The sequence below is a fragment of the Anoplopoma fimbria genome, chromosome 10 (genome assembly GCF_027596085.1).
Source record: "Anoplopoma fimbria isolate UVic2021 breed Golden Eagle Sablefish chromosome 10, Afim_UVic_2022, whole genome shotgun sequence".
NCBI classification, from domain to species: Eukaryota; Metazoa; Chordata; class Actinopteri; order Perciformes; family Anoplopomatidae; genus Anoplopoma; species Anoplopoma fimbria.
The window spans coordinates 7,646,736-7,672,244 of NC_072458.1; the positions used below are offsets into that span (position 1 = coordinate 7,646,736).

The window sequence follows — 25,509 nt, forward strand, 5'->3', positions numbered from 1 at the left end:
AAAACCCATTATGTATTCATTTCTGTGAGACCTGTTGATCAACTTCTGAATCATTTTAGCACTAGATTTAACCTTGTTTTGTTTCTATGTGATCACAGTGTGCATTTAAACCTGAAGACAGAGCTGCTGAATGTAACCTACTTTCTTAATCTTTGTGTGAAGGAAGCAAGAAGCAGTGGAAGCGGTGGAAACTGGATTGTCTCTTTATCATTCTCGTCTAATCTCCTCATCTTGCAGGTTAGGTGAACGTCTTCATGAGGGACAGAGTCCGCTGACAACTCATCACACAAAGACGGGACACAATATTTTCATGATGATGTATGTCTAACCACAAGCATGACCGGTGTCTAACTTTCTCTCAGACAAAATAATCCATTTAATGACAACATAAAGGTTGCATACTTATTCTTTAAGTATGTGATGTAAAGACACTAATTGCAGATAACAGCATGAAGCTGCTGACAGAGGAAAACGGATTTCCCTGCAGTCAGCTCTCCAACACTAGCAATCAACAGTTTGAACTTCTACAGTGCGTTTCCAGATGTTTTTACGAGCCCCCAGAGTCATGTGACTTACTCTAATAAATTACCTGAAAAGAACCTCTAAAACTGGACCTTTGAGCTCATCATGAATCATACTGTGTAATACATCTTTTAGCTGAATGGGTAGTTTTACAACTTTATAAAGACGTTTTCTACTACAGTGACACAGAGAGCTGCATCAAAAAGTGAGAATATTTCAGTGAATGGTTGTTGTTAAAGGGAGATGATGGTAAGAAGACGTCAGGGTTACAACAGTTACTGTGTTTGAATGGTCAGCTGACTAAAAGCATGTAGGGAAATAGAAAGATAATAGCATAGGACTGTGGTCATATTGGTCATATTCTAACTTTAAGGTGAGCTCACTGTCAATGACGTGATTGAGTTTAAGTTTAACATCAATGTATCCTGCCATCAAAAGACCGTTTATGTCTCAGCTTTTTTTAAAGCCACGCTGGTGTCATCACTCTACTGATGGCAACAGTCAGTGCACCACTTTTGTCAAGACTGAAATATCTCAACGTGTGAACGGAGTGAAATGAAATTCTATATAGACGTTCATGATCCCCAGAGAATTAACCAATCCAGTGGGGTTTTTTTTATAACCAAATACCTGCAAAACTAATGGCATTCTGTTGCAGCTTATTGCTAATTTGCAAATGTTATCATGCTAACACGCTAAACTAAGATGTGTTGGCTCAAGGTAAGGCCTCCCAGAGCGGCTGGCTGCCGAGGAGGCTTAAAAGAGGAGATGCCACGGCGTCAAACCACACAAACTCAGTAAAATCTGATCTGCACATGCCAAAAGGTTCACAATCAAAGAGGATGATTGATTTGTTTTACTGAGGCGTCCGCAGGGAGGGTGTTAAAACCTTAATTGCAGGTGAGAATTACAACATTACATCATTTTGCAATTATTGAAAAGTATAGAACATAAACGCTTTCTATTTGAAAACATTGAATTGTATATTTGCGGCCATCCATTCGAGCATACTCAAAAACTTTGGTCATGCTGAGGGCTCTCAAAAAGCACCTAAGATAAGAGATAAGATAAGATAAGATAAGATAATCCTTTATTAGTCCCGCAGCGGGGAAATTTGCAGACTTACAACAGCGTAGAGTAAAGTGCACACAAGAGACATAGTAGAAGAAGACAAGCTAAGAATAAAAATAAAGAAATAAAAATAAAAATAAAATAAAACAAGTATTATAAATAAGCAATAAAAAACAGTAGAAAAAAACAAAAAAACAACAATAACTGAAATATTATATTTACAGACAGAGAAAAAAACAACTATTTTAACTATTTTTAACTTTCTTAACTATTATTGCACAGTGTAGTGTATTGCACAGGTTATTATTGTCATGTGGTCATGTGGTCTGCTGGGAGCAGAGCTGGTTGTGCAGCCTGACAGCAGCAGGAAGGAAGGACCTGCGGTACCTCTCCTTCACACACCGGGGGTGAAGCAGCCGGTGGCTGAAGGAGCTGCACAGAGCTGCCAGGGTGTCCTGCATGGGGTGGGAGGTATTGTTCATCAGGGATGATAGCTTGGCCATCATCCTCCTGTCTCCCACCACCTCCACCGTATCCAGTGGACACCCCAGCACACTGCTGGCCTTCCTGACAAGCTTGTTCAGTCTCTTCTTGTCAGCTGCTGAGATGCTGCTGCTCCAGCAGACCACTGCATAAAAGATGGCTGATGCCACCACGGAGTTGAAAAAGGTCTTCAGGAGTGCTCCCTGCACTCCAAAAGACCTCAGTCTCCTCAGCAGATAGAGTCTGCTCTGACCCTTTTTATACAGTGCGTTAGTGTGATTAGTCCAGTCCAGTTTATTGTTCAAGTGAACACCCAGGTACTTATAAGATTGCACAATCTCAATGTCCTGTCCCTGGATGTTCACTGGTTCCGGAGGACAGTGTTTTCCCCGGCGGAAGTCCACCACCAGCTCTTTGGTTTTACCAGAGTTGATCTGGAGGCGGTTCCGCCGGCACCATCCTATGAAGTCCTGGTTCAGTTCTCTGTATTCCCTCTCATCGCCTGCGGAGATGAGGCCGACGATTGCAGAGTCGTCAGAGAACTTTTGCAGGTGGCAGGTATCAGAGTTATGTTTGAAGTCTGATGTGTAGATGGAGAAGAGGAATGGAGCCAGAACGGTTCCTTGTGGGGCCCCCGTGCTGCAGGACACCCGATCTGACTCACACTCCCCTATCCTCACATACTGTGGACGGTTGGTGAGGTAGTCCAGTATCCATGCAGTGAGGTGGTGGTCCACCCCGGTCTGCTCCAGCTTGTCCCTCAGAAGCAAAGGCTGGATGGTGTTGAAGGCACTGGAGAAGTCGAAGAACATGACTCTCACAGTGCTTCCAGCCTTTTCCAGGTGAGAAAGGCATCTTTGTAGCAGGTAGATGACAGCGTCATCCACCCCGATGCCAGGTTGATAGGCGAACTGAAGAGGGTCCAAAGATGAGATCACCAGGGGGCGGAGGTGCACAAGGACCAGCCGCTCCAGGGTCTTCATCAGGTGGGATGTTAGAGCCACCGGCCTGAAGCTGCTGAAGTCCTTGGCCCCCGGGGTCTTTGGGACTGGTACCACGCAGGACGTCTTCCATAGCTGTGGTACCCTCCCCAGCTTCAAGCTCAAGTTAAAGATGTGCTCCACTATCCTGCACAGCTGGTCTGCGCAGGATCTGAGGAGCCTTGAGCTGATGCCGTCCGGACCCGTGGCTTTTCTCACCTTTATCTTCCTCAGTTCTTTTCTCACCTGATTAATTGAGAGGGACAAGTTGGGGGAAGGGGGCTGTGTGCTGTAGGTTGTTGGAGTGGGGGTGGGGGTGGGGTGTTGGAGGTGTGCAGTGTTTGAGGAGTGTGGAGGGGAGCCGAGTGTTGTGGAAAAGGGGGTGGAGGAGGAGGAAGAAGAGGGGGGTAATCCACAGGGGGTGCAGACGGTGGGGGCTGCAGCGGCAGGGAGGTCTGGGTGGGGGAGGGGTGGGTGGCTGATCAAATCTGTTAAAGAATGAGTTCAGATCATTCACCCACTGTTGGTCCCCCACAGGTTGTTGGTTGGGCCCCTTGTGGCCAGACATGGCCTTGAGGCTCTTCCAGACTCCGCTGATGTTGTTCTGCTGCAGCTGGTCCTCCATCTTTGTCCTGTAGATATTCTTCCCTTCCCTGATCTTCCTCCTCAGCTCCCTCTGCACAGTCCTCAGCTCCTCCTTGTTTCCTGATCTAAAGACCCTCTTCTTCTCCTTGAGGAGGGTCTTTATCTCAGGAGTGATCCAGGGTTTGCTGTTGGAAAAACACCGTACAGTCCTGGTGGGTACGGTGTTCTCCACACAAAAGTTTATGTAATCCGTTATTGTGTCCAGACCATCCCTTTACTTCCAGCGAGACTGTTAGTTGTGTTTTGTTTTCTGATGAGTTAACTCTGCAGCTGCCAAAGTCTTCTTCAATTTAAACACATTCCCAAGGAGTGGCTGTTGATTATGCATTATTAAACATCATTGTCACCGACCTTTCCCAGAAAAAGGGTGCAGTTTTGGGCCGCGTCCTGTATCACGCCTTGCAAGGTCACTGCTTCATTAGCCGGTCCCTGCCTGAGGAGAGCTTCTTCCTGGACTACATCATGGACCGTCTGGGGTCGGAGAACTTCACTGTCGGAGGTAAATGTCCTTCAGAAACACATTAAAACAGAGACACGGACACATGCAAGGATAGAAAACCCAGACCCTGTAAACTTAGGTATTAACCACTTAGACACTAAAATTGCTAGATTTATTGTAGTTTTCTCAGTATAATATTTTTTGTCCGCACACATTTACTACAAAAAGTTATATGGTCATATAATCAATCAAAACCAGCTGAGTCCTGGAGTCGTTTTGCTCAAATGGAGGTTGTATTTGTGTTGTGTAGATTTGGAGGCCCTCATGAGGAGTCTGAACCTTGGAAATGACTACACACAGGAGCACGAACACCAGAAAGACCAACACGCCGATCACGATCACAGTGGTTTAAGACGGAGGAAGAGGATCAGCCATGAACATCACGAGAGGCTTGAAGGAAACGGCACCTGGAATCGGGTACATATACAAAAAAATATATATATTTTCAAATTTTCTCTAATGGATTTCACTGCCTGTTAATTGTCTTTGTTTTCATTCGAAAAATGCAGGGTAAAGTCCATAGTGGTTGTGGTGAACACATACAGTTTGTTAAAGCTAACCAGTATTAACAGACAATTTTGCTTTCTCCCAGTTCTGCGCCTCAGCTGAGGAGCTGGTCCTGATCTACCGTCTGCCGGACAACAGCTCGGTCTCCTCTGGCCTGAGTCGGACAGACTTGGCTCGGCTCAGCCCTGCACTCGTCCAGCAGATCCTGAGCGGAGCGTGTGCAGACATCACAGAACCACTGACAGGGGATAGGCTCACCAAGACTGAGCGTAAGTGTACATATTCTGAAAGACCTTACAGAAAAAATGAAGTACAAAGGTTTCACTTGAAAGTATCCTCAGCATGCATTTTTTGAGAGTATTTCTGATAGACAAGTTTCTAAGTTATGAGGTTTTGTTCACCTTTGCCATGGCAGGATGGACAGAATGAATCAATAAAGGCTTTACATTTGGGGGTTTTACCTCACATGCATGTTTGTGCTTTATTTTATTAATAAAGGTGTCCAGAGTAACATGTCCAAAGTCCATGTCACTTTGACATGTTGATAACTGACCTTCACCCCCCCTCTTCTAATCTCTCTTTCTCCTGTAGAATACGTTTATGCAACCATTGCCAACATGGTGATAACACTGACGTCAATGTTTGGCATTGTGGTGCTGCTCTGTACCGCCTGCACCAGTGTGTTCCAGCTTTGTATCCAGTTTTGCATCAGCCTGGCAGTAGGTTCACTGACTGGAGATGCCTTACTGCATCTGTTACCCATGGTGAGGGATTTCAACACCTTAAAAGCTGTTACAAGCTATTTTTTTTACCCTTGGTAGCAAAAATTCTTGCTTCTATATGATATTCTTCAATAATCACACCAGGACTTATACGTTTTGTCATGACATACACAATCATGGTGATTTTCATGCAGCATATACTCATTTTAAATTCTTCCTCGGGTCTGTGTGTCCAGTTTTTAGGTTTACATGTGCACTCAGACAAAAACGACAGCCACAAGCACTCACATGATGCTCAGGAAGAAATTCCAGACTACATTTACAAGATGTTGGTGCTGATTGGCGGTATCTACTACTTTTATCTGATGGAAACGATCTTCTCTCTGGTCATGTATAAAGAGAATCACCACCATCATCAACATCATCATGGGGTAAGTGATAACAATTAAAAACAAGTACTAGGCTAATAAGAATTTAAATGAGGACATGCCATTCTTGACTTCTCTTCAAATCAAAAAGTTGTGACTTTTCAAACTTTGCTTTGGAATTGATGGGAACCTAATGGGATCCTGTCCTTCATTTGTGCAGCTAAATCTTGTGAGGAAAAGTAAAAAGGTTATCCAATATCTTTGTCTCTCTCTCTCTCTCTCTCTCTTAAGGAAGAATCAGAGCCTCACCATTGTGACCATGGGAGGGTTTTAGAGATGTATCAACAGGAGAGGAAACAAAAAGACAAGTCCCAGTCAGCATCAAGAGCTGAGCTGGTGAGAAACATACATACATTAACACTTGATGGAATACTAATTTAAAATGGATGAAAATGATTATGCTTCATTTAAAGAGGCTCACCTCTCGGTATAGTAAACATAATCAAAAGGTTCTAAACCTGTTGACCAAGACTTGTTTTAGTAAGTCTCTGTAAACAAATACTATAAAAATGTAAAAAGAAAAATGGCCATACGCTGCCTCTGTGTGTGATAATGCTGCATTCACATGAAATCAGGCAGCAGACAACACCTTCTGGACAGCATGGGAAAAACAAACACTAATGATGATATGCTTGATGGAATGAAATTATTCAAATTAAATTATTTTGTGTCTACTACTTTATTAAATTATTCTAGTAATGCATGTAACTTAGGACGACCATTATCGTTGTTGGTATACTGTGCTGGCCTTTTACCGTCCTGCACTCCACCACTAAAATGATAGCCGGTTTCCTGTAAACTATCTGCCTGATTCCTTGTGAATGCCGCATAATATGTTACTAATAAACATTATGTGAATAACAGGACTTTTTACTGAATGTTTTATGTAACATGTACATTTCAGGTTGGCGATCAAGACGATGAGAAATCTCTTTCAGGGCCAAAAGAGCGCACCAGAGGCAAGTAAAGTTATGTCCAATGCAAAAACAACATCGAATGGTGATGAGGCTATATAGTGCTGATCTGTGGCTACTCAACCTTTAACTATTACTTTGTCTTCCTCCACAGAACAGCGTCTGCTGCCTTATATGATAACTATCGGTGACAGCATCCACAACTTTGCAGACGGCTTAGCAATGGGCGCAGCTTTCTCCCTGTCATGGAAGTCTGGTCTGGCCACGTCTCTAGCTGTCCTCTGCCATGAACTACCACATGAACTGGGTAAAGAAAACACAACAACGACAAGGCAACGTCTGGTTTGGTCATTAAGGATTACTTAACTTTACCCTGTTTCTCTCCAGGTGATTTTGCCATTTTGCTCCACAGCGGTGTGTCCGTCCGCAAGGCGTTGCTTCTGAACGTTGGCAGTGCCATGACCTCGTTCATCGGCCTGTACATCGCTCTGTCTGTCGCCACTGACCCCATCACCAAACACTGGATAGCTGCCATTACCGCAGGACTCTTCCTGTACGTGGGGCTGGCTGACATGGTGAGTGTTTTGTCCTTACAGAGCTATTTACCAGACAATACATACCGTAACTGGCATCAAAAGAAACTCCCATCGCTCTTCTTTCTCCTTCCAGCTCCCCACCATGGTCCACATCAGCAACGAGAAACCCTGGCTGATGTTTCTGCTGCAGAACATCGGCCTTCTGACCGGCTGGGGTACACTGTTGGTGCTGTCACTTTATGAAGAGAGGATCAGCTTTTAAAACACAGACGTTGGTCTTTTAAATGGGTTAATCCTACTTCTGATATAACATGACTGGGTGTTTATAGGCATTCCTCATAAATGAGCAAGGTGAGAACCCTGATCCTTGTTTGCATAAGCAGCTTGTCAGTTGGGGAACAAATACAAATGAGCTGTGCCACCCAAATGCTTAAACTCCATAAACCCTCGTCCACAGATGTGTTTTTCTTTTACCACCTTTCAAATGTTGTTCACTGACACCTTGTGCAGAAAACTTGCCCAGCGGCTTCCCTGTGAACTTTCCTGTATACTTTTATAAAACAGTGGATTGCCATCGTATTATTTACACCAATGGTGATGGTCAAAATATTAGAGAAAAACTTCCAAAAAAATGGAACCAGTAGAGCTGAAAATATAACTCCTCTGACAGTCCCTATAAAACTGAATATAATGCAAAACAGTTGTTTTAGTTTATAGTATTTGCTGAACTACAAATCCCACCATGCAACATTATGAAGGTAAATGTATAAAAACATTTTAATGCATGTTGGTGTGGTATACAGTGTATTTTGTGTACTTTCTTAATCTTTGTGTGAAGGAAGCAAGAAGCAGTGGAAGCGGTGGAAACTGGATTGTCTCTTTATCATTCTCGTCTAATCTCCTCATCTTGCAGGTTAGGTGAACGTCTTCATGAGGGACAGAGTCCGCTGACAACTCATCACACAAAGACGGGACACAATATTTTCATGATGATGTATGTCTAACCACAAGCATGACCGGTGGCTAACTTTCTCTCAGACAAAATAATCCATTTAATGACAACATAAAGGTTGCATACTTATTCTTTAAGTATGTGATGTAAAGACACTAATTGCAGATAACAGCATGAAGCTGCTGACAGAGGAAAACGGATTTCCCTGCAGTCAGCTCTCCAACACTAGCAATCAACAGTTTGAACTTCTACAGTGCGTTTCCAGATGTTTTTACGAGCCCCCAGAGTCATGTGACTTACTCTAATAAATTACCTGAAAAGAACCTCTAAAACTGGACCTTTGAGCTCATCATGAATCATACTGTGTAATACATCTTTTAGCTGAATGGGTAGTTTTACAACTTTATAAAGACGTTTTCTGCTACAGTGACACAGAGAGCTGCATCAAAAAGTGAGAATATTTCAGTGAATGGTTGTTGTTAAAGGGAGATGATGGTAAGAAGACGTCAGGGTTACAACAGTTACTGTGTTTGAATGGTCACCTGACTAAAAGCATGTAGGGAAATAGAAAGATAATAGCATAGGACTGTGGTCACTGTCAATGACGTGATTGAGTTTAAGTTTAACATCAATGTATCCTGCCATCAAAAGACCGTTTATGTCTCAGCTTTTTTTAAAGCCACGCTGGTGTCATCACTCCTCCAATGAATCGCCGGGTGGGTGTGGGGATACTCACAAGCCCCCGGCTGAGCGCCGCTGTTCTGCAGTTCTCCCCGGAGAACGAGAGGGTCGCCTCTCTGCGACTGGGAATCGCAGGGGGAAAGTCTCTGACTGTTGTTTGTGCCTATGCACCAAATGGCAGTTCGGAGTACGCGGCCTTCTTGGAGTCCTTGGGTGGTGTTCTGGAAAGGGCGCCGACTGGGGACTCCATAGTTCTTCTGGGAGACTTCAACGCTCATGTGGGTAACGATGGAGAAACCTGGAGGGGTGTGATTGGGAGGAACGGCCTGTCCGATCTGAACCCGAGTGGTGCTTTGTTGTTGGACTTCTGTGCTAGTCATGGACTGTCCATAACAAACACCATGTTTGAGCATAGGGAGGTTCATAAGTGTACTCGGTACCAGAACACCCTAGGCCAAAGGTCTATGATCGACTTTGTAGTTGTGTCATCAGACCTGCGGCCGTATGTCTTGGACACTCGGGTGAAGAGAGGAGCAGAGCTGTCAACTGATCACCACCTGGTGGTGAGTTGGATCAGGTGGCGGGGGAGGCTGCCGGACAGACCCGGTAAACCCAAACGTGTAGTGAGGGTGAACTGGGAACGTCTGGCTGAGGATCCTGTCCGCAAGGTCTTCAACTCCCACCTCCTGCCCCAAGCGAGGGAGTTCAAGTATCTCGGGATCTTATTCACGAGTTAGGGTAAAATGGAGCGGGAGATGGACAGGCGGTTCGGTGCAGCGTCAGCAGTGATGCGGGCGTTGTACCGGACCGTTTTGGTGAAGAAGGAGCTGAGCCGAAAGGCAAAGCTCTCGATTTACCAGTCCATCTACGTTCCAACCCTCACCTATGGTCATGAGCTTTGGGTAGTGACCGAAAGAATGAGATCGCGAATACAAGCAGCCGAAATGAGCTTCCTTCGTAGGGTGGCTGGGCTCAGCCTTAGAGATAGGGTGAGGAGCTCAGACATCCGGAGGGAGCTCGGAGTAGAGCCGCTGCTCCTTCGCGTCGAAAGGGGCCAGCTGAGGTGGCTCGGGCATCTGATCAGGATGCCTCCTGGACGCCTCCCTTTAGAGGTTTTCCAGGCACGTCCAACTGGTAAGAGGCCCTGGGGTAGACCCAGAACACGCTGGAGAGATTATATATCTCGTCTGGCCTGGGAACGCCTCGGGGTTCCCCAGGAGGAGCTGGAAAGTGTTGCTGGGGAGAAGGACGTCTGGAGGACCCTCCTTAGCTTGCTGCCCCCGCGACCCGGCCCCGGATAAGCGGAAGGAGATGGATGGATGGATGGATGGATGGTGCCATCACTCTACTAATGGCAACAGTCAGTGCACCACTTTTGTCAAGACTGAAATATCTCAACGTGTGAACGGAGTGAAATGAAATTCTATACAGACGTTCATGATCCCCAGAGAATTAACCAATCCAGTGGGGGTTTTTTTTATGATCAAATACCTGCAAAACTAATGGCATTCTGTTGCAGCTTATTGCTAATTTGCAAATGTTATCATGCTGACACGCTAAACTAAGATGTGTTGGCTCAAGGTAAGGCCTCCCAGAGCTGCTGGCTGCCGAGGAGGCTTAAAAGAGGAGATGCCACGGCGTCAAACCACACAAACTCAGTAAAATCTGATCTGCACATGCCAAAAGGTTCACAATCAAAGAGGATGATTGATTTGTTTTACTGAGGCGTCCGCAGGGAGGGTGTTAAAACCTTAATTGCAGGTGAGAATTACAACATTACATCATTTTGCAATTATTGAAAAGTATAGAACATAAACGCTTTCTATTTGAAAACATTGAATTGTATATTTGCGGCCATACTCAAAAACTTTGGGCATGCTGAGGGCTCTCAAAAAGCACCTAAAGGGGAGACCATCCCTTTACTTCCAGCGAGACTGTTAGTTGTGTTTTGTTTTCTGATGAGTTAACTCTGCAGCTGCCAAAGTCTTCTTCAATTTAAACACATTCCCAAGGAGTGGCTGTTGATTATGCATTATTAAACATCATTGTCACCGACCTTTCCCAGAAAAGGCCGACTTCAAGGCCCAGTTTTTCTGTTTCCCCTTTCTCCCACAGTGATACAGTAAATTATCCCCTTGAATACTTAGTGGATGGTGGGAAAATTACCATGAAGGATTACTGAGTTGAGGTTTGTTTTCATCTCTATTGCTCAGTTTGCTGTCAGATTTAGAAACAGCCAAATACTCCCAGTATATACATACATATGCTCATTAAGCAGATTTCTCCACATTTTATGGCATGCTGTCAGAGTCATAGCAGATATGTGAAAGCCAGAGTCCACTATTAAAACACGGCAAATTAAGAATAAGCTCAGGCACTGCTGGTTAGCATAGCCCTAATTTGCCTCACTCTAAAGAGATGGTTTGAGCTTTTAACCAGATTCAGTGCAGTATAGTGCTTTTTTTAACTAAAGTAAAAATCACTTTATTTCTTATTCCACTGCTGCTCCTTACAGTACATGATTAAACTGTTTTTTTTTTTGTTTTTTTTAAATGTTTCTAATTCACGTCTGCTGAAGTTGAGTAAATATTTAACAAAGATGAGCAAAACCAAGGAGAAAAATTCCACTCACAACTTCAGAATGTAACTATTCATTAACATTTTCAAAAATAGCTACATCCCAGTCAATATTTGCATTCCTAACATGTTTAAAGTTTCTTGAGTCAACAGTGATGTCAATGAGAATCAACGAGAAATTGATTTCACTCATCAATTTTTACTTCCTGGTATGAGTTCATGAGTCAGGACTTTTATTTTCTCTGAAGTTTGAGTCCATGTACTAATATAACCCACTAAAACAAGATAAGAGCTTTTCATCTCTGTGACACAGATCCGTTTTATTCCGAGGAATTTTTCCTGAAGTATTTAAATAAATGTCAATGCAAGACCAAGCTAGAAAAATAGAACAATTTTATTTAATTACAGTCTTCAAAGAAAAACAAATGTATATTATCCATATGTTTAAACACTTAACTTAATGTTTCAACATGATTGAATCGAAGTGAAATGAGAAACATAACAAGTGTTTCTGGCCAAATCCATCAAAACCAGAATGAGGAGTATGAGTGGGGGAGTTAGAGAATAGTGCATGTGTGCAGACAAGTATGTGTATGTGCATTTGGTCGCTCATTTGAAGCGAATGATCTCCTGAGTGGCCAGTCTGATGAGCTGGTTGAAGTCAAACTGGATGTACTTCCTCCAGTAGCGTCTGTCCCTGCCGTAGATCTGAGCAGGATAACAAGGACTGGCTGAAACAGAGATTGTTTGTCACGTTAAGTGAAGCACATATGTTGATACACAGATGATAACTTGATGCATTTTATGTCGGTTTATCGAAATTCTAATATATTAAAAAAAGGAAGTAAAACATGTCATATTAGTACAATTAATAACCTATGCTGTTCAGCACAGAGGATCTTCTAATTTATTCACAGATTACACATGCAAACTGCAGGCACACTCAATTCGACAACCGGGGAACTTCACAGCTGTTTTTAATTTGCAATTAAGATTTAGAGGAGCGCAGACTTGTGAAATAACAACAACGAAGCTGGAGGAAGCTACAGGTTAGCTGTGATAAAGATTTGTGAAGATGTGAGCCCACCTGCGCAAGATAACTGTTCTGATGAGAAGACATCATTACCAAATCAATAGAGGAGAGTTAAGACCGTTTGGAAAAAAAACAGGGATTTTTTTTTGTGTGTGTGTGTGTGTGAATGAAGAATCTGCCTGTGTGAAAGAGAACATTAAATATGGTGCATTTCAAAAGTAAAAATGATTTTATTTTTTTTGTTAATATCCCACTATCTGAGCCCAGCCTTTAACACTGTCAAGCTCCCAATTTATTCATTGATCCTCTAACACCCTCTAGAGGCCAAGAGTCCTTTTGGTCATTTTCACTGAATAGCTTCAGCTTGAGGCGCAGAATTGTTATATTGTTATAGAACAGAGATATATGCTGTTTGAACAAAATCAAAATGATGCTCTCTGCAGTTACCTGTAGGGGCAAGGTTAATCTGTGATCCCCTTATGTACATACTGTGAGCTTTGTGTGCTCTCACCTATGCCATGCAAGATCCTAGCAACAGCTCTTCCAGAAAACTTCTCATCACTTCGGTTGGAGAGAAAACTTCTGATGTCCGCTCTGATCTGATTCTCCCAGTCCAACAACTACAAACACACAAACACACGAGTAAACTACAACATCTAGAACATTCCAGACAGAAATTCAGCCGTTAACTCCTGATAACCACTCTGTGTGTTTTACCTTATATTTGTCGAGCTCCTCGATGTCCACTGGTGCCAGCATGAGGCCTCGGTCTCGCCTCTTGTCGAAGTACTCAGAGAGAAGGACTTTCAGCTGGAGACTGCGACTCTCGTCCAGATCTTCGAGACAGGACTGTGCACTCTGGAAGGCAACACTGCAACACAACACACACACAAAGTTACACACAGACACAAGGCAGACAGAGGACAACACACATATTGTCGCACATAATAAGGAACAGATAGAAACAGGCCAAATTACCATAAACATCTATAAAATCTTAACTTTTTATTATTGAATGCTTAAGAGATTTTGCAGGACTCTATATTGTCCCTGCTGGCTTTTTAAAAAGCTTAAGGTGTCAAAGCTGGGAAAGATTTTACACTTGGATAAAAGGTGGTGATTTCCATGATTTCATAGCAAACCTGTAAGTATTACTCATTCGCAAACCCGAATTCACAAATAATGAAATTCATCATGAACTAAGTGACAGACAGAATGGGTTTAAAAAACAATATGGCTTTAACAATGTTACTCAAGAACTTAGATTGTATTAACATTTAGTTTAACATTTAATATGAGGAAGGAGGAGGATAACACATTTTGGCAGTCTAAAAAAAGCATTTCAGAGAGACAAAGATGTAGTATTTATAGATACATATAACGCAAGTTGTGTACCTTTTAAAGGCCTTGAAGCAGGCGGTCAGCTGGTAGAGCTGTGTTCTCTCTTGGTTCTGCACTCGATTATGGAGGAACTGACAAACTCTGTCCATCTCCTCATCGCTGAGGTCGCCGAAGGAACGGAAGTAGAAAGACAAGGAGGACAGTTCAACATGGACACCGCTACTTCCGCCAACTGAAACACAAACATGAATGTTTCATTGTTGAGTGTCTCTATTTATCAATTTGTCAGTTTAAATAGTAACAGAACACACAGGAAAGGAGGTTAATAGGGCAGACAGTTCAACTACATCGTACGATTAAGAACAGTAGGACATTATTTAACTCAAACAGTGACATTATTTGTCTGCTGTGCCTTGCTTTTGTGTCTGTGAGGATATTTGCTTGAGGTTTTTTAATTCTGTTGGAGAAAAAAAAGGCAACAGAAACACAAAGACCCTGAAAAACCCAAACCCACATCAAACACAAAGATTTATTGGTAACAGATTATTAAAAGAGACTATGCATGTTTTAAGATGTTATATGAGTGCATAAACTTACCGCTGCTCGACTGCAGCTGTCTGAGTCCTCTCTTCACCAGAGGAAGCTGCCATCCCATAGTGTCCGCGACCTCGACAACATCAAACTCCAGCTGATCAAAGGTCTCCACCTGCTCGCCCGCCATCCGCTTTCTGGCCAACACCACAGCAATCGGGGCGCAGCTTTGGAACAAATTGAACAGTGTTTGTCATTTACTTTGTCATTTGAAATATCTGATTCAACATGTCTACGTACAGCTTTATATAAACAAACGCATATTCATGCACACATTCTTCGTTCAGAATATGTATCTTTTTTAGTGCCCCGTATTAAAGAATCCTACAGAAAAACAGATATTTCATACATTTTAGTGATTTTCTGGAGCTGTCTTGGTCCACCATAGCAGCTGAATTTACACACAGACAGCGTCGGGTGGAGGAGTTCGACAAAGCGCTGGGGATGCAGCTCCAGATAGCAGAGCAGCGTTTCTACACCTGAAATTCAGAAACATCCAAAGGAGGAAAGAAAGAGAATTTGCCACAGTTAGGTTTTGTTCTACATTTTTATATAAAAATATATCATTTTATATCTGATTGTATCGATCTATTCATTCATGTACATGCTCTTGTCTGCGTTTCCACTTACCTTCCTCTGTGATGTCCAGAGCCTCCACAGTTTCTTGGATAGGAATGGCTCTCTCATGGGTGTGACACACCCGCTCTCTGGGCCAATCGCAGCTCTCCTCCTCCCGGTCCTTTAGCCAATCACCGGCTCCTTTTGCCTCCACGTCCTTTTTTTCATTCATCGGACCGTCGGCTTCTTCGTGTTCAGCTGTCTGCTCCTCTTTCTTCTCCTCCTTTTCCCCTCCTTCATCTCTACCCTCTTGTAGGTTTTGTCCCACTGAATCAGTATGTGACGACTCCTTGCATTGAAAACAAGGTCACATCATTCATTGTTTTGTCCAAGATTCAGGTTTCTTTTACAGTTATCTATTTAAGTGTTGATTGCATTTTAAATGTATTGTATTAGCTGAAAGAGTGAAGAAAAAAATAATTACCTGTGCAGTAGACGGTACTGGTGTGTCTGTATGTACTTTGTCCTGCAGACCGTGAGGGTCCAGGCTGCTGTCCTGATCACACGCGTCCATCATTTCCATCAGCTCTGAATCTTCAATGTCCTTCACACACAGACAGTTCAGTTTAGTGTTTTAGTACCATGGCCTCAAAGCTATTTATTTTACAGTATTTAAACCACACACACACACACACACACACACACACACACACACACACACACACACACACACACACACACACACACACACACACACACACACACACACACACACACACACACACACACACACACACACACACACACACACACACACACACACACACACACACCTTTACAAGTTCCTGTTGTTTCTGGTGTATCCGTTTACATTTACATGGAGGGAAAACCTTCTGGACCAGTTTCTTTACTGTGTAGTAGTCCACTGTGTCCGCATAGATATGACGGCGGAGCTCATGAAGGTCCCCACCCTAAAGACACACACACACACAAAATTAATTTATACCTAAAATACACCTTTTACTGTTGATGACAGCACAAAGAAGACTGCCAGAGAACCAGACAGGTAGAGATGTAACTTGTACTGTTGTAATTGGGACAAATTATCAACAGGGGGAATAAAGAGAGGAGAGATTTTAAAAAAACTTGAGAAATACAGCTGACATAATATAAAATAAATACTACAAAAAAACTACAATTAAAATTAATTCACAAAACTAAATTCATTTGTAATTTTTGTTAAACATAACGTTTTACGATGCATGTTTTACATTACTGAAACTGCTAAATAACAAAATAAAGGTGCTTACTGTCGGCCCAGAATTACAGACAACTAGCGAACTAAAAAATATAATAACAGTCTCACATTAGGGTCCAGGAAGAGGTGACAGTGGGCTGGATCTCCGTCTCTTCCTGCTCTCCCAATCTCCTGAACGTAGCTCTCAAAGCTCTGAAAAACAGTAAAACAGTTACCATCAGAAAGGGACTACTGATAAAGACTTTTGGGCCCTAGTTTAAGCACAGTGTTTTGGCTTTGAGAGAACAAAATAAGAACAAAATAGAATCAATCTGACGCAGTACCTTTTGTATCAATTTATAGAAAACACTTGTTTCTAATTTTCACCAAAGAAAAGGAAACTTCAACATCTACCAGAGCATGACAGTTTTTCATCTATGTTTTCTATTGTTCACAAAAATGTTTAAACACCGATACTGTTGTAGACAACATGTAAAAGTTCCAATGTGATTACAAAGTTTGATTTTTCTTTGGATAAATCAAACCTCTACCAACCTTAGGCATGTTATAGTGGATGATACCACGGACGTCAGATTTATCGAGGCCCATGCCAAACGCCACAGTGGCCACCACAATTCTGAGCTCCCCGCACATGAAGTTGTTCTGAACACGACGGCGCTCTGACCCCGACAAGCCGGCGTGGTACGACTCAGACTGCCATTTCAAGGGTTTACGTATCTTCTTCCTTGCTAAATGTAGAAACACATGGTAGTTAGAAAAAAGGAGACAGAGACATTGAGTCAAAGAGAGAGAAGTTAAAAATTGAGTAAATGCTTTTTTGACAGCTTTTCAATCCAAAATTTTAATTATTCTGCCTTTACCCAGATCTTTCTTTCTTTGTCCTATGGGGTTGTGTTTTGCCTGACTGCCCTGGTTGGTCTGTTTGTTTTCTTTCACAAGCACTCCTTGTAGGCAGGTCCTGAGCAGCGCCGCCACACGAGTAGTCTCCTCTCTTCTGGTGCAGTAGACGATGATGGAGTCCAGGCAACCAAAACGTTCGCCCTTCAACAAGGACACTAAAGCCTACAGAGATAAATACAGGAGAGTTAGAGAGAAACATTAACAGAAAGTTAAAGCAAATGTTTCTGGACGGACACATGGGGGCAGAAGGTATCGGTGGATATGGACAACTACATAAATAAAAATATTTAGACCCACTTTAATTTAATTTGCCTCGTGTTGCTCAGTGAATAAGAGACACATGCTACTCATCCCACCTGATCTTTATCTCTATCCATGGACACAGACAGCTGCAGGTTATGAGGCACTGCTGCGGATCGAACTGCAATGCCATCTTGATCAGTGATGTCCAGATGCCGTGCGATGTCCATAGCAGTGGACAGTGTGGCCGTGGCTGTGAGTCCCAGCAAGCACTGCACTCCCAACCGCTCCCTAAGTACCTACAAACACACATACATACATACATCATATAGTTTTTGTGACAATTGCAACAATTGGTTGTGCATACAAAGATGTTTATATGTGTCTTGCTGTTGAAAGACCCACACTGATGCTCAAGATTTTAGTCATTACCGGGTAAGGAAGCAGATAGATAAAAACATGCAGGCACTGAAAGATATACTTGATTTATGAAAACATATTTTTCATAAATGAAGTATATCTTCAAGTGTTGGTTTAAAACTTTTAAATCAGATTTTTGAGAGCATTAGTGTCTAACCTTGAAACGCCACCAAATAATTGCGGTGAGATTTATGTAAACTGCATCCTTTACTCTCATCTCTCTTTACACTAAATACTCTTTAAAAGAGTATGACATGCTCACATACTGTAAGTGCGGCAGTTTTAAATGTGTTTAACTTTGGTTGTTTACATCTCTTCTACAATCATAAAGTTAAATATTTGTCAAAATAAGAATCAGTGCATTCTCTTCTAATATTCAGATGTTGTTTTCCCTCAAATTAAATTAAAACAGTCACACCAGCATTAACCCACCTTACAGAGTCTGAGGTAGCAGGGTCTGAAGTTGTGAGACCACTCTGAGACACAATGAGCTTCGTCTATACAGGCGAAGGCCACCGGAGGGAGCTCCTGAGCCGAGGGGAGACACCCTGAACCTGAACCGCCTCCACCCACCAGAGCCTCTGGAGAGAGGAGCAACACACACACCTGGCCTGACTTCACCTGGAGAAACAGAGGAAGGACAAAAATACTACCAACATGTAATAATAACACACGATAGTATTACTGTACTATTGAAGTACCTCTGTATAGTTGATAGAAAAAAGAGAACTATTTTTTGGAACTCTTCTTGCATTAAATCTATCGGCAAATGAATGGGAGAAGAGTATTTAAACTTGTTAGATGTAGACTTGGCTTTTGATTCTAGATCTGAAATCGGGTATCATTTTTCACTCTTTGAGACGAGCAGGAAGATGTTGAAGTTTAAAAAAAAACTACCAATGTACTGTTTCCTCCGACTCTGAAGTCTTGCTGCTCTTGTGTCTGTTACCTTTTCTATCGCAGCTTCTCTCTGTTTCATCGTCATGTTGGAGTGGATACAGGCTGCCTTCAGATTGTCTGGCAGGCCGGACAGCTACACACAGACACAAACACACACAAACACAGGACACATTAATATTGGTAAACTGCATCACTGTTCAAAATGAGGGAGAACCCTTCAATTTTTAATCAACAATGACTTTATGTGAAGTCTTTTTGTTTGTGTGTGTGAGAAAAGGTGACTACCTGGTCATCCATTAGTGAGACTAGAGGTGAAATGACCAAAGCGATGCTTTTTGATCTCTTAGCGTACAGGTAGGCTGGGAGCTGATAGCACAACGATTTACCCATCCCTGTTGACAACACGACAAGGGTAGAGAGACCTGGAGGAACAAGTGAGAGAGACAAACATGAACACAAAGGGTATAGATGTATAGATGTGTGTTTGTATGTGTGAGTACTGTGCATACCCGAAAGGATCCTCATGATGGCTTCCTCTTGTCCTGGTCTAAATGACTGATAGCCGATGTCTTTTAGAGCTTCGAAAACCTCAGCAGGTGTTTCTAAAAGAAAACATTAACTTTTGAGCAAATCTACAGTTTGTCTAATTTTCATCCTGTTCTTTATTATAAGCAACACAATAAGTGTTTACCCTGGACTTTCCCATCATCTCTGAGATGATAAAGTGGTTCCATTGGTGGTGGAGCGGCGGGACGCTCATAGTCAGGACGAATCACATTCAGCAACACCTCCTCTTTATGGTTACTGTCCACCTCCTTCTCTTGGTGCGGCTGCTCCTCTGTGATACTGGGAGATGCCCCTTAAACACACAAACACATCTGGATTAAATCACACATGACAAACATACTCAAAAACACGTGTGATACTGCTAACTAATAACTGATCATTTAGTTCTCTCTCAATTGCGAGCTGATTTGTGAAGTTGTATTTATTACTGTAGCTAAAGCGCAACGCGTAAGTTGCTTCTAAATGATAAAGTTCTAATATTTACATGACACTAGAGTCATAAAAAAAAAAATGAGTTCATATTTTGATGCACGTATGACTTATGCTTGTAAAAGTGAATCCTCCATGTGCGAAGTAGACAAATTGTGTTGACATATTGTTTTGTTTCTTTCTGTCTTTTTGAGGCAAAAATAAACTTTAATAACCAGCAGGTATCTTTTCATCTAAAATGTTGATGTAAACCTGCAAAATTGTTTGTGTGAATACTGTTTGGTTGATTTATGTTGCACTATATATTATTGGATATGTTTACATTACATTACATTACAGTCATTTAGCAGACGCTTTTATCCAAAGCGACTTACAATCAGTAGTATATATTACATATCATTCACCCATTCACACACTGATGACAGGCTACCATGCAAGGTGCCACCATCAGACTCTAACTAACATTCATGCAACATCCAGTCCACACCGATGGCAAGCCTTCGGCTGCCGAAGCCGGGTATCAAACCACCGACCCTCTGATTGGAGAACTACCTTTCTCTCCACTACGCCACAGCCGCCCCTATATGTTTATGTATCATTATAGAATAATAATAACGTAGTATAATTTATCTAACAAACAAGACAAACCTGAAAACTTACATTATCACATTTTCCATTATTTAGAACTGTACTGTCAAAAGAAAAACAGTTAAGTTTAGGTGGAAAGCCGCTTGCTCAGTAACAGGAAGTACAACAGGCGTACCCAGTGGCTGAGGATGCAGTGTGCCTGTTGCCCTGGCAACCTCTTCCAGGGTGGGCAGTTCAAACGGCACCTCCTCAGCCGGCTGGTCCTCAGTAACAGGAGGTGGAGGGGCTGCAAAACAGATCTGTTCATCAACGCCAACAATTTATAGGTGATATTTAAACAGCTGAATCTATGATCACTAGCATGATGTGCTAAGCTCATACTACAGTTGGACGGCCCGCTATGTGCATTTAATGGTCTGATAATGTTCAGTATCGTTTAGTTGATAATTGTCAGACACCATAAAAAAATATATTAATTGAGGAGATGAATAACTGTCCAAAGTCCACTGTCGACAAGTTGAAGCCTCCGTAATCAACAATATATTTCAGGGAACTTGATGTCTTACTGAAGCTGACTAAGCATAATTAAACAATTCTTGGTTTTCTTTGCATTACCTGGTCCCTTGCAGGCCATGGCCCAGTGTCCGGTCCCTCCACACTTGTAGCAGGTGTCACCCTGTCGATTGAGCCCCCCTCTGAATCCACCCCTCCTTCCTCTGCCAAAAAATCCTCCACCTCCACCAAAGCGTTCGCCCTTCAGCTGGAACTTCTGCGCGTACATCTGAAAAACACAGAGACAATTTATGACAACACATTTCTGTAACTCTGGATACAATACGAGTCTGATTAGTCAAGTGAAACCGGTGGTTTAGATTTCCTTGACAAATACAGATAAATGCACACAAATACATTAATTCTTTGGAAAGATATTGTAGCCAGGTTTTCCATATTTTACAATTTAGGTTCTTAATCCGAACACTTCAGAGCATTCACTCACTGAGTGCCACAAACTCAAAACTTACCTGTTTCCGTAGACCTGCACCTCTGACCGCGTATCCTTTGACATGAGATTTCTTCTTCAGATTTATCTTCACAAAGTTACCCTCTGGGCCTTTCTTGCCGCTGCACGAATAAAGAATTGTTTGTACACAGAATATAAAAAGAGATGTTTTGCAGCAGGACATGTTTGGTCTCACCTGGCTCTGACCGGCTGAGTGCGATGCATTCTCCTGGCTGCATAGTCTTCCTCCATTTCTCCAAACAAGTTCTCCTGAGGAACCTTGAGAGGAGTAATACTGTATGTAACTCATTTGCACAGCATGCACAGTGTGTGGAGATGAATACTAACTAACTAACTAACTAACTAACTAACTAACTAACTAACTAACTAACTAACTAACTTACCTTTTTTGGTTCCTTGGTCTCTTTCTCTTCTTCTGCGTCTTCATCTTCGTCTCCCTTTTTCTTGGCTCTCTTTTTCTTCCCTGCTACTTGAACTGGGCTGGTGTTTACATCAGAGCTCTCTTTCTTTTTGCCATTCCTACGTCTCTTCTTCACTCCTCCCTCCTCTGTCGTCTCTCCCTCCATGTTCTCTCCCTCTCTCTCCCTTTTCCTCCCTCTCTTCTTTGTATCTTTCGATTTGTGACTAGCTTTATTTTCGTCTTCTGGTGTTAAAGGTGGCGTCAATCCTTTTTCCATCGCCTCACCTCCCTTCCTTTTTGCTTTTTCTTTCCTTCCCCCAGTGTGTTGTGGAGAAGATTTTGGTGCACTATCGCTGACATTTTTGTCACTTGTGATACTCTTAAACCCTTTGTCTCTTCCCAAGTCTATTTCCTCTCTTCTTTCTCCCTCTGCATCCATTTCTTCTTTTCCCGCTCTTTCCTCTATTTGTATTTTTCCTTCAGTTTCTCTCCCCCTAGCTCCCTCTTCTCCTTTCTCTATCTCTATATCCTGGTTGCCTGCTCCAGGCTTCACCTCAGCCACCATCTCTCCAAACACCTGACACCTCTCCAGCCACTTCCTGTCAACAAAACTCAGTCTGCTGGCAGGAGAGGGCTTCCCTCCAATGCCTCTGCCTCCAACTCCTCCTCTGAAACCTCCAAGAACCTGAGGGCTTCCTCTCAAGCTAAGCAAAGTTCCAACACCTTCCTCATCCACACCCTTATGTGGTGTTCCTAAAGTTTCAACATTTTCTTTTTTGTCTCCTGGAGCTCCTATAGTTTTCATTGAACTTCCTACACTACGTGGAGAAGATAACGACAACAACAAGGAAGAAGGTCTGGCTGGAGAGGGAGCGAGACAAGAGACATTTGTTTTTTGTGAACTGATAACTTTACTAGTATTATTCTTAATACTAATATTACTAGTACTACTACAACTACTGGCAGCACTAGCAGGTTCTTCACAAGAATCTCTGACAGGCTCAAATTGTTCAAATGACTCCTCAGGCTCCACTTTCTGGGGTGTCTTTGAAGCCAGGGACCCAAGGCCCGGGTTAAATCTTCTGTAAAGAAAAACACAATTACAGTGAAAGCTCACACAAAACATTTAAAAAGGTCCATTGCTGGTAATTTCTTTCAGGTTTGGGAACTTGAAATGGTAGCAGCCCAACTATTGGTAGTGTTAATAAAGAGCATGACATTTAATTAAATATGAGGCACATAGCTGTGTCATTAAGAACATTAGAAGACATTATGAATACAATATTGGGTACTTCATTTTCATCATAGTGGTGACTGTTTAAAATATAACAGCAGCATTATATATATCTCAGTTTTAGCACATGGTTGAAAAATCAGTGTCTGTGAACTGTATTGAAAATAATATTACAACTCAAGCTGAAACAGCTATTCTATTAAGTGATTGACTGAAAATATAATCAACTATCTTAATAATTGATTAAATCTTCCAGTCATTCATGATGCAAAGATATCAAAGAATTCTAAGTTCTCCAGAATGAAGATTTTTGCTTTCCTCTCTATTGTATTGTTTTAAACTGAATATATTTGGGTTTTGGATTGTTGATCCTACAAAACAAGATATTTGAAGATGTCAGCTTGGACTCTGGAATATATTTAATATACTAAACAATATCGATAAATGAAAAACATGTGGTTAAATATCCATCAGCAATTAATGCAATGATGATCTGTAGCTAACATCACAACACGTTCTTACATTTCATTACCTTGGTGTGAAAGGGCTGGATTTGGGTTCAGAGGAAGTGATCTTGAGAGTGGCACCGGCAGCAACAGAGCTGTTTGACTGTCCAGTTTGTCCGTGTTTCAAGGAGTTTAGAGGCACCCGACCATGAACAACAGATTTCTTCAGTGAGACAGGTCTCTCCTGGAATATCAAAATGAACCAAAGAAATATTTTTTACTGTGACAGGCCTCTTGCTTTATCCTTGCATTATGAGGAAGCAGGAGTTTTTAGGGGGTACAGTTCTCTCTCTTACCATAACGTGGGCCTCACCTTACAGAGTGTTCCCAGGTTACTTTTAAGCTTTAGGCCATAGTACTGGGCAGACGCCTTAAGACTGTCTCTGTCCTCGGGTGTCAGTCTGGGAGAAGATATAGGCATTGAACTGCGGTTCAGATGGGCACCCCAACAGTCCTCCTCCTACGTAGATCAACAACAAGCAGATAGTCAGAGACATACGAAACAAACTGTCTTACTTGTCTGTTTTTATTTATGATTTAACAAAAAACCCCACAGTCACAAACTACCTTCTGGACTGTGTTGATCCCAGCTGTAGATGTGGCCTGTTCAGCATTGAACCCACTGGCTGCATCACTGCTGCTGTTTTCTTTGGCTTGTTTCAAACTGCGGTATTCTTTATACATCTCTGGAATTGAGACACACCATGTATTATGCTTATGTCTCTAAACAGATTGTTATTGCTGGTGATGGATACTAGAGATACTGCTGTTTATTGGTGTTGCAAGTTATGAATCCGACTCACTTCTGGTCTCTTCTGGAGCTTGGTCAATGTCCTCCTGGAAATGAAAAGGCATTTTAATAGTCAAATATTATGAAAAAAGAGAAAACAAACTAACAACACTGGGTGTAGCAGTAAGTGGCAGGTCATGTGGACCAACAGAACAATAACCAAACCACAATAAAAACAAACCATAGGACGTGCATACAACATATATTATTATATAATGACATCTATGGGTTTCACATTATTCTGCTGCCTGCTGACGTTCAGAGTTTAGATTACCTTGTTTGGTTTCCTCTGGTGGTCTTTAACAAACCCCTGCTCCCAGCTTTTCAGCTGGAGTTTCACCTCGTTGTATCGATCCATATTACCGTGAACAGGGTCGGTACGCCTCAGCAGTCAGATTTAAATAAATTAAATGTCAACTCCCATTGATAAACTTACATAATTAGAGCATAGCAGCTATCAGGGGAAAGCTAACGACACGGCAACACTGCATTAAACTGCTTTCTTCTTCTGCTGTGTGTTGTTTACAATTTTTCCCGCGCCGGAAAAAATGACAGTCTGTGTTGCCAGGTTTCTTTCTGTATCCCCCAGTCTCAAAATCAAAGCTTTCTGTTTTTAAACGGAAATTAATCAAGGTGAAAAACGTTTTACTGATGAGATCGAAAAGTAAATAACGATTATTATTTTTGTAGACAATATTCTGTGTAATAGTTATGAAACTCTTGAATTTCTTATACATCAGTTTACGTTTGGTTTACACCGGGGGTTTGGGTTGAACCTCTGCGCATGTCTGGCAACACTTCCTACAGGCTCAACTACACTCCGCCTGCTTCTTAAAGGGACATAGACGAGAGAAAAGCCACAAACTGTCCTCTGTTCTCCTAGTCCTCAGTCCGATTACAATGAAATATCATCAGGTCTATAACATGAGTTAATATAATGACAGTGGAGGAAAGTAAGTAAGTATATTTACTAAAGTACTCTACTTAAGTACAATTTTGAGGTGCTGGTGTTTCACTTGACTATATTCATTTTCTGCTACTTTATACTACAGCAATACTTTACTGAGGGAATAATGTACTTTTGACTGCACTATATTTATTTGATATCTTTAGTTACTTTGCAGATTTTGATAAATAAAAAAATTATAATAAAAAAGTATTGATGATGAAGTGATATTATAGGTTTAGACAAAACTTAAACTTCAGCCAACGTACC

The 25,509-nt window shown here is 42.0% G+C and overlaps 2 protein-coding genes across 2 annotated transcripts; one reads left to right on the top strand and one right to left on the bottom strand.

The window, feature by feature from the left end:
• Positions 1 to 1,227: 1,227 nt before the first annotated feature.
• LOC129097650 (zinc transporter ZIP4-like) lies at positions 1,228 to 7,569 on the top strand. The gene is made up of 11 exons (XM_054606557.1): positions 1,228 to 1,242; positions 4,062 to 4,200; positions 4,451 to 4,617; positions 4,793 to 4,976; positions 5,299 to 5,471; positions 5,666 to 5,860; positions 6,089 to 6,193; positions 6,762 to 6,816; positions 6,926 to 7,078; positions 7,159 to 7,346; positions 7,441 to 7,569. The coding sequence occupies exons 1-11, from the start codon at positions 1,228 to 1,230 to the stop codon at positions 7,567 to 7,569; spliced, it is 1,503 nt and encodes a 500-aa protein (XP_054462532.1).
• A 4,362-nt stretch (positions 7,570 to 11,931) lies between these two features.
• Positions 11,932 to 24,768, bottom strand: recql4 (RecQ helicase-like 4). The gene is made up of 28 exons (XM_054605697.1): positions 24,568 to 24,768; positions 24,307 to 24,340; positions 24,071 to 24,189; positions 23,817 to 23,963; positions 23,530 to 23,687; positions 21,747 to 22,845; positions 21,539 to 21,621; positions 21,365 to 21,464; positions 20,958 to 21,123; positions 20,518 to 20,628; positions 19,450 to 19,617; positions 19,268 to 19,360; positions 19,044 to 19,180; positions 18,808 to 18,891; positions 18,291 to 18,479; positions 17,555 to 17,737; positions 17,159 to 17,360; positions 16,833 to 17,026; positions 16,407 to 16,490; positions 15,874 to 16,011; positions 15,525 to 15,644; positions 15,113 to 15,389; positions 14,832 to 14,961; positions 14,489 to 14,649; positions 13,946 to 14,123; positions 13,268 to 13,421; positions 13,062 to 13,170; positions 11,932 to 12,248 (listed from the first exon to the last, which is right to left on the bottom strand). Exons 1-28 carry the CDS (start codon positions 24,649 to 24,651, stop codon positions 12,127 to 12,129), a joined length of 4,824 nt encoding a protein of 1,607 aa, XP_054461672.1. The 5' UTR covers positions 24,652 to 24,768; the 3' UTR covers positions 11,932 to 12,126.
• Between the last annotated feature and the right edge of the window lie 741 nt (positions 24,769 to 25,509).

Coding starts and splice junctions, on each gene's coding strand:
- LOC129097650 (XM_054606557.1), top strand. Junction 4,618..4,792: donor GAAACGGCACCTGGAATCGG/GTACATATACAA, acceptor GCTTTCTCCCAG/TTCTGCGCCTCAGCTGAGGA. Junction 6,194..6,761: donor CAGCATCAAGAGCTGAGCTG/GTGAGAAACATA, acceptor TGTACATTTCAG/GTTGGCGATCAAGACGATGA.
- recql4 (XM_054605697.1), bottom strand. CDS start 24,651: ATGGATCGATACAACGAGGTGAAACTCCAGCTGAAAAGCTGGGAGCAG. Junction 18,892..19,043: donor TCTCACTAATGGATGACCAG/GTAGTCACCTTT, acceptor GTCTGTGTGTAG/CTGTCCGGCCTGCCAGACAA. Junction 15,645..15,873: donor AACAACAGGAACTTGTAAAG/GTGTGTGTGTGT, acceptor CTGTGTGTGAAG/GACATTGAAGATTCAGAGCT.